Here is a 17879-nt window from a genome sequence, read left to right on the forward strand (position 1 = left end):
ATTCAGGACTTTCTCAGAGTTTTAACCATGCTGGAGAAATGTACAGGAACAGAACATTTCTTCAACTTAGGTGAAATTAAGTATAATCAGAGTAAAGCAGAAAAGATTTTCAAGAATATTTTGTGGTGGAGTGGCAACCACTGCACCTTCTAGTGAGAAGAAAACATCTAAAAATATTACTTTTTGTAATTTTGGAAGTGATAGTAAATTCTGGGACAAGTGGTGCAAAACACATAAGTTTAAATTTCCAAGCAGCATGTCACAGATTTAGCCCTCGATGATTTCTTTCAAATTTATCTGCAATCACATTGACCTTCTTCAACTAGGACAGTGTGACCAATCTTAAAGGTCAAAATGTTTCAGCCTAAAGGAAAAAGAAAATGGAAATGACTTTATAAATTTCACAATTTTAGCTAACATCACTTAACATAAAATAAATCAGATGACAATGTAACACCTAGGAAAAATATGAATGGAGAAGAAATGTCAAAGGGAGTTTCAGAAAGATATGTACTTTCCATCATCTAGATATACAGTAGTTTGTGTCAGTAATAATCCCAACTCTTAAATCCTTTATGCAAGCTTGGAAAGAATTGGCTTAACTTTATTACACCTCGATAAAGGTTAGCTGCTTCTGCGTATAGTAACTTTAACTCCCTTTATTGAAACAGCATCCTCTTTGGTGTCCATATCATGGTGAATTGTGCCACGTACAGTCAGGATCTGAAAACATATCAATGAGATCAATAATTCCAATTACTAAATATATCTGTCCTTATGTTAATCTGATTGAGATACAAAGAAGAAATCATAAGAATTTAAGAAATAAGTTTATACTTATACAACAGTTACAATGTCAGAAAGTTTAGAAACTAGCACTGAGGTCCATTTCTCATGGCTAATTCTAAATGTGACATGAAATATATGACATATCTAAATGCCATTTTTCAATGTTTGTGATTAGATGATCATTTAGATGGGACTTCTGAGTAATAATGCTTGTATGCACTGATGCACTTTCAAAATATATTGCACTGACACAAACTGGTAATGAACTCCAGCCAATGTTATTAGATTGCACAGACAATTACTGTCCTTTAAGAATCAATAACTGAGCACCCACACAAAAATTGTATTTCTCATACATACAAGACAAATGTGTTCTTACCTTATAAGGCTGACTCCATGGCCCTTTTCCAGTCACATTCACTGCACGGACCCGGAACAAGTACTCAGAGTTAGTGTTAAGGTTAGTCGCAACAAAGTTTGTGCGTCTGATTCCAGAGAAGACTCCAGCTTGATACTGAGGTATAGCCATTTCCTTGTCAATTGAAATGATCTCTTGGAATTGCAGTTCAAAAAAGAATACAGTGTGTTCTTCTGCTGGAAACAGCCATTTCACCTATTTAAGCAAAATTTAAAACAAAAGTAAACTAGATAGTAAACTTCGAAGTAGTTTTGGTAGTTGACATTCCCTGGTGTACTAAATAGCATAAAAGGATGTAGATAGATGGATCAGTAATTCATTTGTTGAAAAATTCAATGAAATGGCAGATGCTGAATCATGGTTACAATATAATTAAAACAAGGAATCATCATGTAAAGTTATAGACCCTCATTACAATATAAAATAGCATAAAATAATAAAAGAATTGCACAAAAATTAAAATTTAAGTACATAAATAATTACAAAACATTATAAAATTCAGATCGCTTTAATTTACAGAATAAAATGCAAAATCCCCTGTACTCTGCATTTTGTTGAAAGCTCATAAATTATATGTTGTCAGGTTGATTAAATTAACTTCTCAATCAGTTATGTAATGTCTGTCAAATGATTAATTTTATTAATAACAAAAATAAATTACTAGAATAACTATTTGTCATAAACAAGAAATTGTGAATCAAGAATATCTACTGTTTTCTGCATATCCTTGGCATGACAGCCAAATGGGAATTGGAATGCAGTTGAGAGTTTTTAATTATAAATGGTGAATTCCAGGTCTGTGGTCATTTTATGATAGAGTATAGTTTGTCAGCACTCACTGTGAAGATTCCAATTTGTCGAGTAAATACTGGAGCACATTACAAGATTGCAACTATACCCAGCAACAACAAAAAAGTTACATCATGGTTTATACAATGCTAATCTGAAACTTCATCAGGTTCAAAACAGAAGCAATCACTAAGCTACAGACCAGAACTGACATAAACTAATAAAACATGATTCAGTATAATATTAATTTATAGAAATTTGGAGGTGATACACAGGGTCTGCAAGTTAACTAATGAGATGAACAGATTTGCTATGTACATCATCAAGTAAAGAAGAAAAACGATAGCAGACTCATCTCCAGAATATTCTCAGATATCCTGTAAGGTTAACTTTCTAAACTGTACTCACACTTAAAATTTATTATGAAGATTCCTAAATGGAAACAATTGTGAAAAGATCGAGTCTTCCTCCATTCATCTCCCCACGCCTCCCAAAACCAAATGCAGTTACTCACTGTCCACACTCAATACATGATAAAATACTGAGCACATTATTTAGGAAGATCTCAGATTTATCTCTTGTATCAACAACACAGTGGCTTAGTGGTTAGCACTGCTGCCTCACGGCACCAGGGACCTGAGTTTGATTTCAGCCTCGGGCGGCTGACTGTGTGGAGTTTGCACATTCTCCCTGTGTCTGCGTAGGTTCCCTCAGAATGCTCCGGTTTCCTCCCACAATCCAAAGATATGCAGGTTAGGTGAATTGGCCATGCTAAGTTGTCCCATAGTGTTCAGGGATGTGTAGGTTAGGTGTATTAGTCAGGAGGAATGGGTCTGGGTAGTTTACATTTTGGAGGGTCGGTGTGGACTTGTTGGGTATAACATTGTAGGGATTCTATGAGCTGAATCTCAGGTGAGGTGGCTATAGAAGCATATTAATTTTCTTGAGCTAATGAAAGGAAAATTGACTGAAGTTAAGAACTAGAAACTTATCATCTTGTACCCAATTTCTGTGTGGAAGTGGGGAAAACAAATTAATTTCTGAAAAGGACTGGAGGAGAAATTGAGTTCTGTTACATTCTTTTATTGAGAAAGTTGAAACCTAGATGTGCACATACACTTCCACCCAGAAATGCATTCAATGCCATCTCTGTACCAACATAGGTGTAGTGACAGTGAAGAAGGTCACCTCAGATTACAATGGGATCTTGATCAGATGAGGCTGAGGAGATAACTGTGAGGTGTTGCATTTTGGGAAAGCAAATCTTAGCAGGACTTATACACTTAATGGTAAGGTGCTAGGGAGTGTTGCTGAATAAAGAGACCTTGGAGTTCAGGTATATAGCTCCATGAAAGTGGAGTCGCAGGTAGATAGAATAGTGAAGAAAGCATTTGGTATGCTTTCCTTTGTTGGTCAGAGTACTGAGTCCAGGAGTTGGGAGGTCATGTTGCGTACAGGACATTGGTTAGGCCACTGTTGGAATATTGCGTGCAATTCTGGTCATATCAGAAAGATGTTGTGAAACGCGAAAGAGTTCAGAAAAGATTTACAAGGATGTTGCCAGGGTTGGAGGATTTGAGCTATAGGGAGAGGCTGAATAGGCTAGGGCTGTTTTCCCTTGAGTGTCAGAGACTGAGGGGTGACCTTACAGACATTTATAAAATCATGAGGGACATGGATAGGATAAATAGACAAAGTCTTTTCCCTGGGGTGGAGAGGTCCAGAACTAGAGGGTATAGGTTTAGGGTGAGAGGGGAAAGATATAAAAGAGACCTAAGGGGCAACCTTTTCACACAGAGGGTGGTGCATGCATGGAATGAGCTGCCAGAGGAAGTTGTGGAGACTAGTACAATTGCAACATTGAAAAGGCATCTGGATGGGTATATGAATAGGAAGGGTTTGGAGGGATATGGGCCGGGTGCTGTCAGGTGGGACTAGATTGGGTTGGGATAACTGGTCGGCATGGACGAGTTGGACCGAAGGGTCTGTTTTCGTGCTGTACATCTCTATGACTATGATTTCAGCATGTGCACCGAACAACTGCTGATATTTTGCAAATATTAATCAATGTTTGAAGTCAATGTGCAAAGCTGGTTTGATGCCAACTTTGCCCTTTTTAAATGTCATACTACGGTTAATGCCATCATAACTTCACACAACTGAACAAGTGTTCAGCCACATAAAAGAACCCCATTCCCCATCAGCACACTTGAAGGGATCATTACATACTTAGTTTAGTTGGAGGATTATTTCTTCTAGCTGCAGTTGCAATTCTATGCTTTTATTGATGCTTTCTTTCGCTTGCTGAAATTCTTTGGCAGAAGTGTAAAACCATTCAGATCTGATGTTGTATATTTTTAAGAAACTAAATGTTTTAAAAAGAAAATTTTCTGCTTTAAAATCTGTACAGTGGACAATTTCAAAGACGATTATAACTGTGTAATTTCAGCCTGAAATCACACAAAAAAAATTGGAATTTACCTGGGCCTGCACAATACAATGGGTCCTTCTAAAGTACAAACAGTTCTTATTCACTCAACAGATATCAAATTGGGAATCATTCAAAATTGAATGGCAATGATCTGAAAAGCTGATTGGCTCAGCTAAAAAAACAATGGATACCTCTAACTCCTGAACCTGGGTTAATCAGCCTCCCAGTGATCTTGACTGTAGAAATCCCGAGACAATAGATTCAAGAAAATACCCTCAGAGGGAGGTCTTGCCCAAATGAAATAAAGAAATAAATAAATAAAGCATATACTGTTTGTTTGAAGGGAGCTCAAGCAGCATGAAAGCAGTCTGAGACCTAAGGTTCTGTTCCCACATCTGCAACTGGATCCTTGAATTCCTGATATGGATATTGCAATCAGTAAGGATAGATGACAACATCTCCACAATAATCCTCAACATAGTCACAGAGCGTTGTTGATGCAGCTCAGTCCATTTCAAAAACCTGCCTTCCTTCCATTCATTGACTCCGACTTTACACATTCTTCCACCCTCTTCCATCCAACAGAAGATACAAAAATTTGAAAACATGTACAAACAGATTCAAGAACAGCTTCTTCCTTGCTGTTATCAGACTTGTGAATGGACCTCTCATATATTAGACTTGATCTTTTTCTGCATCTTCTCTATAGATGTAACACTATATTCTGCATTCTATTCTATTACTGTGATGTGCTTATGTAAGGTATGATTTGTCTGGTTAGCACCCAAAACAAACTTTTCACTGTATCTCAGTATATCTGACAATAATAAATCAAAGGATTGAGTATAGAAGCAAAGAGGTTCTTCTGCAGCTGTACAGGGCCCTGGTGAGACCGCACCTGGAATATTGTGTGCAGTTCTGGTTTCCAAATTTGAGGAAGGACATTCTGGCTATTGAGGGAGTGCAGCGTAGGTTCACGAGGTCAATTCCTGGAGTGGCGGGACTATCTTATGTTGAAAGGTTGGAGCGACTGGGCTTGTATACCCTTGAGTTTAGAAGGCTGAGAGGGGATCGGATTGAGACGTATAAGATTATTAAAGGATTGGACACTCTGGAGGCAGGAATCATGTTTCCTCTGATGGGTGAGTCCCGAAGCAGAGGACACAGCTTAAAAATAAGGGGTAGGCCATTTAGGACAGAGATGAGGAGAAACGTCTTCGCCCAGAGAGTGGTGGCTGTGTGGAATGTTCTGCCCCAGAAGGCAGTCTCTGGATTCGTTTAAGAAAGAGTTGGATAGAGCTCTCAAGGATAGTGGAATCAAGGGTTATGGAGATAAGGCAGGAACAGGATACTGATTGAGGATGATCAGCCATGATCATAATGAATGGTGGTGCAGTCTCGAAGGGCAGAACGGCCTAATCCTGTACCTATTGTCTATAAATCAAAAAGTGTTGAAAGCACAGAACTAGTGAAGAACAAGGAACTGTCTCTCTCCTCAAAAATGTGCTGTCCCACAGAGACTACCTGTTCAAGAAAACACCACCTATTTATCTACATTAGTCACTGCACCTGCTGGATCAGAGTTCAAATGTTACCCTCTCTCCTTCAGCAACAAGGAACAATATTAAACCCCAGAGATATATTAGTCTTCCTTACTGTCAGCATTCTTGGTCTTATCACTACTTGTTTTGATTTTGCTATTTGTAATTTTTACTTCATAACTTTCTCTCTTTATTTACAAGGAACCTTCAGTAACAGTTTGAGATAAAATAACACCTAACCCAGTTGAACATAACTTTGCTGTGGTCAACTTTAACTGGAATCATTACAAATAAAACAAGGGAGAACCAAGCTTTTATAATGTAGCTATCTGACCACATGGTGGACATGACTGGTGGCCATGACAATTAAATGATGCCGAACTTTTGTGGTTGTCCAAAAGCCTCTGCTGAAATAGGTCGCTTCCAGATGTGAGTGGCCTAGTAGACCATCCTTTTGGAATTTACCCTGATTGGGACAATGAACAGAGGTTACAAAGATCAGGATGAGACTCTATTTGAGGAAGAAGAGGGTGACAAGTGGACATCATGATACCAGATTTGCTCAAGATTTTCAAGCAGTAGTTCTCTTAACTGAAATTCAGTGAAGACAATGCACAAGCTGATTTTGTTTCACTAAAGGGGTTGTGGCTGAAATGTGGCAACTCTTGTTGCAACGGCTACCTCAAACCAGGGCCTAACCACATTGTTTGTAGCTGTCAAGGAGACAATGGTTGAAACTTTTTTATGCAACTGCTGGAGATAAAAGCAAAGTCTCAGAGTTTGCAGTACATTTCTGTCCAAGGGAGGTCACATTGAAGCTCTCTGTACAAAGAGACACAGCTTAATCTCATTCACTCTTACCAGAGAAAATCAGGTAGAGTCAGCATGAGGACCCGCTCAAAATGCAGGCTTCCATTTGGTGAAGGGTTCCTTTGGCAGTGCCTGCATCACTTAGTGCTGTCACAGAGAGATGGTTTGCCCCATGTGAACATTGTAATTTTCCTGAACTGAAAGGGATTCAGTTCTTACAATGAGCAGCTGGTGTGCAGTGATAGGCAGTGCTTCCTGCAGATGAAAGCCTATTATCCCAATAGCAATTGCAATTCATTCATTCTGCAGCAATTCACTTTGCACCTGCATGGACAACGAGTCACTAGGCGACATTAGTTTTCCACTCATGATATGGTTCCTGACTCCAGCCCAGAATTCAAGTACAGCAGGCAACAAAGAGAATATGCAGCTGAAAAGAATTTTATAGGAGAGACCATTTTCACTTTCAATAATGCTTCAGTTGCCTGGACAACTCTGGGGTAGCTCTGCATCGCTTGTGTGTCCAGTTATCATGAATTGTGGAATCCAGCCCGTCAGGGAAGAAGCCGGGGAGCAGCAGCATGAAGAATGGAAAGTTGATGTGGAACAAGAGTACACACAACAGGAAGCAGAGCAGCAGAGGAGATATATGCCAACAGCCACTTTCTGCCTGCTCTGTGCTTGATCAAATAATTCATGAGCAGTTCCAATAACCTCAATAACAATCTCCCATTCACCAATGGCCTCTGAGTGTTTACCTTTCATCATTATATCACCAAATGCAAACATAAAAGTCACCAGAAAATTTATATTCCAATCCAGATTATTAATTATATCATGCCATCTGCATTGCAATGTTGCGGCAAGGAGTTTCCCCAATGGCTCTGGGTAATGGGAAAGCTGCTGAGCTCCATCTGCTAATGCCCTTGAAGCAGCTCTGTGCATTGCTCTGCCTTGAGACTGCACCTTCTCAGCCAGGAGGTAGCAGTCTGCATTGGCTGGCTCACAAGCAACAGGAAGAGTACTGGTGCTGCTTGAGACAGGGCCACAATTCATTGAAGTCATGGCCAGTTACCCAATCACGATTGGACAACCCAGCACTAATTAACAAAAGATTCCAGAAATCTGTTCAAAAACAATTTGATGATTTGTTGTGATACCCTGGAAGCCCTTTGAAATGCTGGCATTCAGAGTCATGAGGTGCTTCCACTGCAGCAGTCACAGCTTTGGGGAAAGCACTGAATGTTGAGATAGGAGCAATGATGTCAGCCATCAGATGCTGCATCAGAGGTCCACAATTGATGGTGATGGAAGTGACTGTTGCGATTACGCATGACAGAGTAGCACAAAATTGCCGACAAAAGCCCCCACAAGCTTTGAAGACCCTGCCTAACAGAAATTAGAGAGTGTGGGAAACATTTGCCTGATGTGATGTCAGTACAAGAGAATAATAACTATCTGTTTTTAAGTAAGATTGGATATGTGGAAGTAACTGTTATCCAACATAAGAACATTTCACATTAATTAGTTGATTTTCTTGAGTTCTTTTAATTAGTTGTAATACTACAAGTAGTTTTTAGTTAAGACTCTTCAAGATAATCATAGAAATAGATTCCGAAATTATTGTAGATACACACACATTATAAACCACTAAAAACGGTAGAAAGAAAGGTTTAAAAACTAATTACAAGTAATGGAAGGGGGTCTCTCTTGTCTTCTAAGAAGGACAGCACTTAGCCAAGTCTCTGTCCATGTTACAGTTTGGTAACAGATGACAGATTAAAACAGACCATATCTGCCGTAGCTGGAAGATAAGTAAGCAAAATAAGTATCTGAAGTTATAACTACTTACGCACTAAAATGGTCCAATCAGAACAACATCCAGCAATTACTAATATAAAAGTGATGTACTAAAAACCCAATCACGATTGGACAACCCAGCACTAATTAACAAAAGTGTACAGGGAGAAGGGAAAGTATCAGGGCTATGAGAAGAAGCATAAAACAAGAAATTGTATTGTATTGAGAAAGAGTGCATTAGACAAAGCCCTGCCTGGTTTATGTTTTGAATTCCTCTCCTTGCAAGCTACTGGTACTAGCTCGAATAAACTATCACGTGTCTGAACTCTGCTGCCTCCTGAAAGTTATTACCATCAGGGTTTCACTCCTTCAGTGTCCACCCAATTTCATGTTGAAAAAGGTGTTCCAAGTTCAATGCACAGCTATTTTTCAAGTTGGTTCTATATTCCCCTACAGTCCTTCAAATAGAATGCACCAAATATTTAGTTATGTACATCTAAAAGTCAGCTTGGCTTATCAAAGCCATAATCTGAATCATCTTCAGCAGAAGTAATGTGTGAGCTCACCCTCTTGTGAGTTGGCAGTTGTGGACTCCTTTATCCCTGCCTTGGCTCCAGCAAACTTGTGCTCAGTGTCTCACCACTTTGCAGAAGTCTCCTCTGTTTGAGGCTCTAAAACAGTGTGTCAATATCGGAACTGATAGCATGAAGAGAAAGATTGAGTAACCACGTCCCTTCATGTTCACTGTCTTTTCCTCCACGTCAACTAATTTAGAAAGCTCCACTTCTTGAGTTTTAGATAAAAATGGGTCAGGTTGGCTTGTGGTGAGGGAGACAAGAAAGTAGGAAGTAAGTTCATAAATCCTGTGCGTTCTCTCAATCAGAAGAGGTTATGATGAGGGAGAAATCAAATGAGAGAATAAGAATTAGGCATGTGAATTCATATCAATGAATGCAAACTGAACTGTGGCCATACAGTCAGCAATTCCTCTTTCCACTGTCTTCTTCATAGGATCCATTTGTCCTCTGGGATAGATACCACCTTCTCCTGAAATGAAGGGCGAAGTGTGTCAGTACATTGTGCTATCTACTGGAGAGTGTTGATTAGCTGCCAGTATGGATGAAGTTGGAATGTACTAAGTATTTGTGAAGATGAGATATCTCATAAATATTAGGGTTGAGTTCTGAATGATGTACATTATTGGTCAGCCAAGTATTGAGGGAAGGTGGTTTGAGTAAAATAAGGAATTGAGAACGATAATGTTGAATTTGGTCAAATATTCCATTTGAACATTAAGCTGCTTCCCCTTCACAACTCACATTAGATCATTCAATATCCATCTACACTGCAAACCTATTTCTTCACCAGCTACTTGTTCCCATTTCCTCCTGCCCTTACAGATATAGGACATTCTCCTCCTCTGCATCCTTCCACCAAGACTTTTAGTGCACTATCTTGATGTACAGTGTTTTGCTCAAAATATTACAATAGTGATAGGTTTTGAAAGAAACTCCATAAGATGTAACAGATGCACTGACACTCTGGGCATTTCAGGACAGCAATCACTTTAAAGCCAACAAATTAGGTACACTGGATGTAGACATAAGTTATTGAAAAAACTGGGCAGCATGAAATTATCATGCATCTATCATGAATTTATCATGCATGCCTACAACAGGCATAGGTTTGTCATGTACTATGATTTCTGTAAATGTTTTCAAGTCTTATCCAAGTTCATTCCCATAAATTTGCAATGGTCTTTAGTCAGAAAAACAGATGACTAAAGAAGTCTAAATGGAGAAGATCTGAGAAGTTGTAAGTAAAGATGTTAGCATCCCGTAAATTGTAATTTAGTAATACCGCATAGCTCTACCTGATTTGTTATTTTATGTTATGCTTGATGTTAAACGTTTCAGTTGAAAAATAAAATGGCTAATAAAATTGATAATTTCAATACGTTTATCTGTACAAGGTAAATATTACCTTTGCAGAAGTTCCATCCACAGTGTGCTTGTATATAGTAGGAGCTTCTGATAGTTCCTGACTTAAGGTATTCATAGGTTCATTAAGAAAATGATGTGATGATATTTGTGCTGTCTCATTATTTTCTGTGTCAAATTGTACACGATTATCAAACAATTGAAGTTTCCCAACATTACATGTTAGTATAACATTATTCATCTGGGAGAGCAATGGATCATTTCTTGTACCTTCGTTTACAGTAATATTGTTTTTTGATGTATATGCATGACATTGTTTCTTGTGATCAGTGCTAATGTGGATGCCACTCTGTGGTCTCAGTTTTGGACAGGTACAGTGGCCATTTCTCAAAGGTTGGGTCCTTGGAAAATCAATACTGTACAAGTGATTTGAAGAATGACTCTTGATTGAATCTTCATTGGGGGTATTTGAATTGATTTCAAAATTAGTTGTCGACTGTGATTGACATTGAGCAGACTGTGCAAATCTTACATTGCATCCAAATTGAGACTTGTGGTTACTTCTTACAAAACTTTTACTTTTAGTTAACAGTTTTGGATTCCTGTAGTAAGATTGACCCCCAAATCTATGCCTTGATCTTGTGTTATGAATGATATTATTTGTATTCCAGAATTGCAAGGGTTTTGAAATATCAGAATTTGTAAAGGAATGGATTTTTGCACTGTCGGATTTGGCCCCAAGCAAATAATGCATTTTTTGTTTTCTGAAGTCCATCTTGCATCCATCTGAACTGTACTGTTGTTGATTCTGGGAATTGTGGGTAGTCTCTACAGAACATTTTCTTTCACATGAAGAATTCAAACTTTTGCAGCAAAGATTATTTCCAAATTCACCATGTGACCTCACACTTGAGAAACTACTGCAAGCATTGTTGGACCCTTGACTCTTGGATGAACCATCACTGACAACACAGTTTGAGGAAATATTTTTCTCATCTTTAGAACAGGTACTCTTGCCGAAGTCTTCTGAACCATTCTGAACATAATCTGCCTGAGGTGGTTCTGCATTAGTAAAAGTACAAGGTGCAATCAATTGGGAAAGTGGTGAAGTGCTTTCACCATTTTCTCTTTCCAATGGTAAACACAAACTATTGTAGGAAGAGTTATTTCCAGTGTCACTGTCTGGCAACACTTCAGAAGGACTGCTAATTGTATGATCCTTCAATAAGTCTAGACTATCATTATCAATTGGATGTTTGCCATCTGCTGTTTTAGGAGAGGATATTCTATTTGAAAAATATATCTCTTTCTGATGTACGTCTACATTGAATCCACTGATAACACTCTCATTGTTGAACTGCTGTTGACACTGCCAAGCAGATATAGTATTTCCAGAAATACACATGAACTTTGTTATTTCAGTTGGGCTTTGGCAGTCACCTGATTCTTGATTTCTGTCAATATGTAGGATTTTTGTTGGCGTAGTTGAAGTATTTTGACAGGGGTCAATTCCACTTGCGTTGCAAAGGGTGTTGTTTGCATCCTTAAATTCAGGGATCTCAATACATTTACAAATACCACCTGGAGAAATACTTGTGTCAGATTGAGAACAACACAAGAGAGGAAAAGTCTGATTTTTAGTGAGTGGAGTCTCACTGTCATATTGGAGGTTATGAAGTTCAAAATTTGGCAGAGATTCACAGCAAATCATATTGGGTGCATTTGAATTCACATCCATCTTAGGAGCAGAATGCTTGCTGGAACACTTAACATAAGTAGATGAGTCTGTAACAGTTTCATTTGAAGTGGCATCAGACTTAGATGTGTATTCAGAGTTGCATATGCTGGAATCTGCCACATGACTACATGAGTCTACATAGGTTGAACTTATGGTAACATTATTCTCAGATGCACATTTAGGTCTACATTCAGAAGAACTTGAAACATTTGTATGAAAATCTGAGTTGTGTTCATCCAAGCTGAAAGCAGCTGTACAAGAACGGGAAATACAAGAGCAAAGATCCAATTTAGGTGAAGTTAAGCTAGCATGAACTTTAGATGTAAATGATGGACAATATAAATTAGGCAAAATCTCATGTATATTGCCAGTAACTTTCAACTTCTTCATTTTGTTTGGAATCTTTTGGAAATCTTCACTACACAAATACTCTGAGGCAGTATCACATATTTGTGAAGAAAGTGCATTAATTGCATCTTTTAAATGATCTATGTTAAATTCAAAGTCTTCAAAAGGAATTACTGCTAATGATTTACTAGGAGTAACATAAAGCATGCTTTCAGTCAGCCGTTTGTTTATCTGTGCAGATGTTTGAAGGAATACAGCTGGACTAGTTTCCTTGAAAGCTTCCATTGCATATAATATCAATCCTTCCAATTGTAGCATTAATTTTGATGCTGATTCAATGAAATTGTCAACTTCATTTTGCTTCTTTGTATTCTCACTTTTCATTATATCTTTAATTGTCTGTTCCTGCAGTTTAAGTGCTTCTTGTAAGAAATTAAACTCCTTTGTCACTTCTGCAGTTCGTTGCATTGCATTTAGCTCAATATTCGTCTTCATTAATTTTAGCTGCTGAAAACATTTTTCATAATTTGCTTTGACTAAAATAAAAGAGCACACATATTAGGGAATTTAATAAAAGACACATTCCAGGTCACATCAATATCAACATTTTGATTTAACTTTTAAAACCTGGTTGTCATATGAACAGAGCATTGCACAACTATAGAAAACTAAAATTACAAGTTATGGTGTAACACAGAAGATACATCGAATCTATATAACAAAAATAAATTGTCTAAAAATGTCTTTAAATTTAAACTTATAATTTCAATTAAAACCGTGTTAGTCTACCATAATTGAATGTGATTTGGAGGTGCCAGTGTTGGACTGGCGTGGACAAAGTTAAAAATCACACAACACCAGGTTATAGCCCAACAGGTTTATTTGGAAACACTAGCTTTCGAGGCGCTGCCTTGTCATCAGGTGTTGTGGAGCAGGACCAGAATAGACAGAATTTATAGCATAAGGGTTACAGTGTCACGGAGTTATAATTATATATTAAACAAACTAAGATTAAGTCTTGCATCTTTTAGGATGGGATATGTTGGTTTAGGGTCTGTAATATGTAAATCCAAGAACTCCTTTTAAGCTACATTCTCAAGGTGGCTTCAGTTTATCTAACAATAAATGTTATCTTAGCTCAGACAATGTATTAAAGGTGTGAACTTAAAGTCTGTCCCAGTGTTGAGTCAGTTTTATTTCTAAAGTGGGATTTACAAAAAAAATTACATGGATAATTGAATGTTTTATTTGTTAAATTAATAAACTGAATGGAAGCAAAGCAATCTTGAGTGAGAATACGAAACAAGCAATCAGGGTATTTGCAGCCTGAGCTTTTTCTTCAATGGCTTCAATGGAACGTTTAGCTGAGATTAATTTTACCCCTAATTACATGCAATAAAGATAGTTACTGTCTTTTAAGTGCAACTTCCTGTATATATCCTAATTAATTTAACATGTACTGCTGATAAATTCAATTAAGTGTTCATATAGCATGTACCTTCAGCAAAACGGGAGATATTCTTCTGCATTTCTGCTACTTCACATTGAAAGGCCAGGTCGAGAGAGTATAAACGATGATTCCTGTGGGTACTTAATTTGCATTCATCACATATTGGCAAATTATCCTGTACACAGTAATGTTTCAGATTTGTAAAAGGATGGTAGAAACACTTAATTTGATCATCAGTGTATGATGAAGGATCTATCAAAACATGAGATAGAAATGCTTTATTCTTGTGAATTTTTCGAAGGCATTTTTCACAGAAGTTCAGATTGCAGTTGACACACTTTTTCATCGCAATATGATTGTCTTTTTCATCACAAAGTTGACAGAGGATCTGTGTTTGCTGGGGGTTTATTCTACCTTTTGCATTTCGTTTTTTCTTCTTGGCATTTTCAGTATTAGCATTAAATGCTTCTTGTCTGTACCTTGTCACTGTATTGTTTAGCAAATAGTTCTCTGGGAACTTAACTTCATCTTCCTGGTTGAAACAGAAACTTTCCTTGCATGAAGGGCACTTAACACATATTTGACCCTTTTTCTCATGCTTAATTTCTTTGCTGAGACAGGTGTCACATAAACTGTGATTGCAAGGCAGCAAATATGGGTTGTTGTAAAGTTTTCCACAGGCTGGACAAGTAAGTTCTTGATACAATGTACCAATTACTTCTTTCTTTTTTTTCATTTTGATCAGTCCTTATTTTCTTGCATGGCATTTATTGGAATGGGTCTACAAGAAATAATTTTGTTAGAAGAACTTATTTGAAACACTCATCATATGAATCTATGCTTAAATCAAACATTTAAAACATTTCCCACAAATTATTCTGATTTCATGATATTACAAAGCATTAGACAAGTTTAAGAAAATCCAAATTCAGGACTGATAAAATACTGCTTACTAACACAATCCTAAAAATATGTTTTAGTAAATGGGAAATTAAAAGCCAACAATGCCTATATAAAGATACGTCACACAAAAATAAAAATATGTGACGTATTTGTCCTTCATAATCGAAGATTACAATGTTATCAACTTGAAGTAATTGACAGACAAAAATGGAAATTGCTGGAAAAGCTCAGCAGGTCTTGGAAGCATCTGTAGGGAGAAATCAAGGTTGACATTTCGGGTTGAGTGAACCTTACTCAGGACTGATGGAAACATGTTGGTTTATATGCAGAAGGTATGGTAGGGGGAGATAGGTTTAGGGAGTAAATAATTGGTGCAGATAGAGCCCAAAGAGAGAGAAGAGCCGTTGAATAGACATAGGAGTGGGTAACGATCTGGCTGGAAAGCTGTTAATGGGGATTGTTAGTGGCTAACAATAGGTGGTGTGTCATAACAGACTATGAGAGAACAAGGTCTGGTTATGGGGGTTGGGGTAAGGACATTGGCAAGCTCAAGCACTAAGGTTATTGAAATCAAAATTGAGTCCAGAAGGCTGCAGAGCTCCACAGGTAGGAAATGAGGTGCTATTCTTCCGATAGAAGTAATTGACTTCGGTTTCAGGTATAATGTTCAAGATGAAGAAGACTGAATGAGGAATAGAGAGACATTTCTAAATAAATTGAAGGGGGCGTAATGTAAGTGGATGATAGACAAGAATAGGAGCATAAAATCCTGATTTCACATATAGCTGCAACAAAAGCATGTAAAAATTTTTCTTCTGTTAAATCTTTGTACTTTTTGAATGAGAATAATATGAATGTGCTAATAATAATCACAACTGATGTCATAATCAACAATGTGACTATTTCCACTTATAAAGTTGACAATAACCCTTTTATGACTTCATCATTTCTGATCCTCATCTATGAATGTTTTGTCACCTCACCTCTGGTCATGACATATCCACTGTTTGTATAAGGCCACTTCTCAGGCAGGTATTAACTCTTTTTCATGGACTAATGTAAAGCTCGTCACTGAATGTCTCACTGAAGATTACGTAATTTAAGTTCAAAGCACTTGGAGCCGCACTTGGAGTACTGCGTACAGTCCTGGTCACCACATTATAGGAAGTATGTGGAATCTTTGGAAAGGGTTCAGAAGAGATTTACTAGGATGTTGCGTGGTATGGAAGAAAGGTCTTACGAGGAAAGGCTGAGAGATCGGAGGCTGTTTTTGGGAGAGAGAAGAAGGTTGAGAGGTGACTTAAGTGAGATATATAAGATAACCAGAGGGTTAGATATGGTGGACAACGAGAGCCTTTTTCCTTGGATGGTGATGGCTAGCACGAGGGGACATAGCTTTAAGTTGAGGGATGATAGATATAGGACAGATGTCAGGGGTAGTTTCTTTACTCAGAGCGTAGTAGGGCTGTGAAACACACTACTTGCAACAGCAGTAGACTCGCCAACTTTAAAAGCATTCAAATTGGATAGGCGTGTGGATGAGAATGGAATAATGTAGGTTAGGTGGGCTTCAGATTGGTTTCACAGGTCAGTGCAGCATTGAGGGCCAAAGGGCCTGTACTAAGCTGTAATGTTCTATGTTCTATGTTCACATTTAAAACAAGACAACTAGCATTCCGTAATTTAGCAAATATTTAGAAAAGCATCTCAAAGAATGAAAATAAACTTAACAAATATATTCATCAGCAACTTTCAAATCCACCAGTCACGGTCTCTAGTATGACAAATTAGCATAATGTGAGCCCTGATTACTTCAGCTTATTGTAACCATACCAACTGCACAACAAAGCAATCAACAGTGCACAAAGTAAGGCAAAGAAGAAAAATATTACACACAAAGGAAGTCCATGAATAAATTTCATTTAACATAAAAATGACAGACTTTCCAAACCTCTTTGGTTGAGCCAATGACTTTTCAGATTAAGATTTGTAAGGATACTAGAAATTTAAAATTCATAAATCCTGTCAGAGATTACCACACAATATAAAACTACACAACAAACAGAACCATCTCGGTCATTACTTTCAACATCAGGCTTTCAGACATTAAACAACTTACTAAATATACAGGACTAATAACTTCCAAAGAAAATGTATGAATACTAAACTACATTCAAGAATTTATGGAACAGTAGAATACCCTATACAACAGAACAATGTTAAAAATCACACAACAGCAGGTTAGAGACCAACAGGTTTATTTGGAAGCACTAGCTTTCAGAGTGCTACTCTTTCATCAGGTAGCTGTGCAGCAGAATCATAAAGAGATAGAATCTATAGCAAAAGCACACAATATTATGCATGCAACTGATACGATATATTGAACAAACCTAGATTGCTGTTCCCCCCAGTTCCAACACTGGCACCTCCTCACCACCAAAACACAAAGCAGCTGGTAGAAAAGGAATCTCAAAATTTTCTTCCTCGTTCTTGCTGCATTTTTAGTCTTTTCAATTCTTCGAATATTAACTATTTACGTAATTGCCAAAATTATTCCTTAATTATAAAAATCCACCCTTAATTTATATTGGCCCTCACAAACTACTGTCTTAACTCCAAAGCCTTGGAATGAAATATCATTAGATGACTGTGTGCTTGTCAATTGCACCACCGTCTCCAGGCACCCTCCAACTGACTCCACTGAACCATAGATTCTGCTATAGAGTTATGCAGCATGGAAACAGACCCTTTGATCCAACCAATCCATGCTGAACATAATCCCAAACTAAACTAATCCCATCTGCCTGCTCCTGGCCCACATCCCTCCAAACCTTTCCTAATAAAGTATCTATCTAAATGTCTTTTAAACGTTATAATTGTACCCACATCCACCACTTCCTCAGGAAGTTCATTCCACTTGCA

General features: G+C 37.7%; 1 protein-coding gene across 1 annotated transcript in view; it reads right to left on the reverse strand.

The window, feature by feature from the left end:
- Window positions 1-206: 206 nt before the first annotated feature.
- The window catches only part of LOC122555860 (protein FAM124B), a 75893-nt gene continuing 58220 nt past the window's right edge, over window positions 207-17879 (reverse strand). Inside the window, exons 4-5 of the mRNA XM_043702082.1 lie at window positions 1169-1402; window positions 207-723 (exon numbers count right to left, since the gene is read on the reverse strand). Coding sequence (XP_043558017.1) covers window positions 625-723; window positions 1169-1402 — 333 coding nt within the window. The 3' untranslated portion in view covers window positions 207-624. The remainder of the gene's footprint in view (window positions 724-1168; window positions 1403-17879) is intronic.

This window comes from Chiloscyllium plagiosum, chromosome 13, assembly GCF_004010195.1.
Source record: "Chiloscyllium plagiosum isolate BGI_BamShark_2017 chromosome 13, ASM401019v2, whole genome shotgun sequence".
Classification (NCBI taxonomy): Eukaryota; Metazoa; Chordata; class Chondrichthyes; order Orectolobiformes; family Hemiscylliidae; genus Chiloscyllium; species Chiloscyllium plagiosum.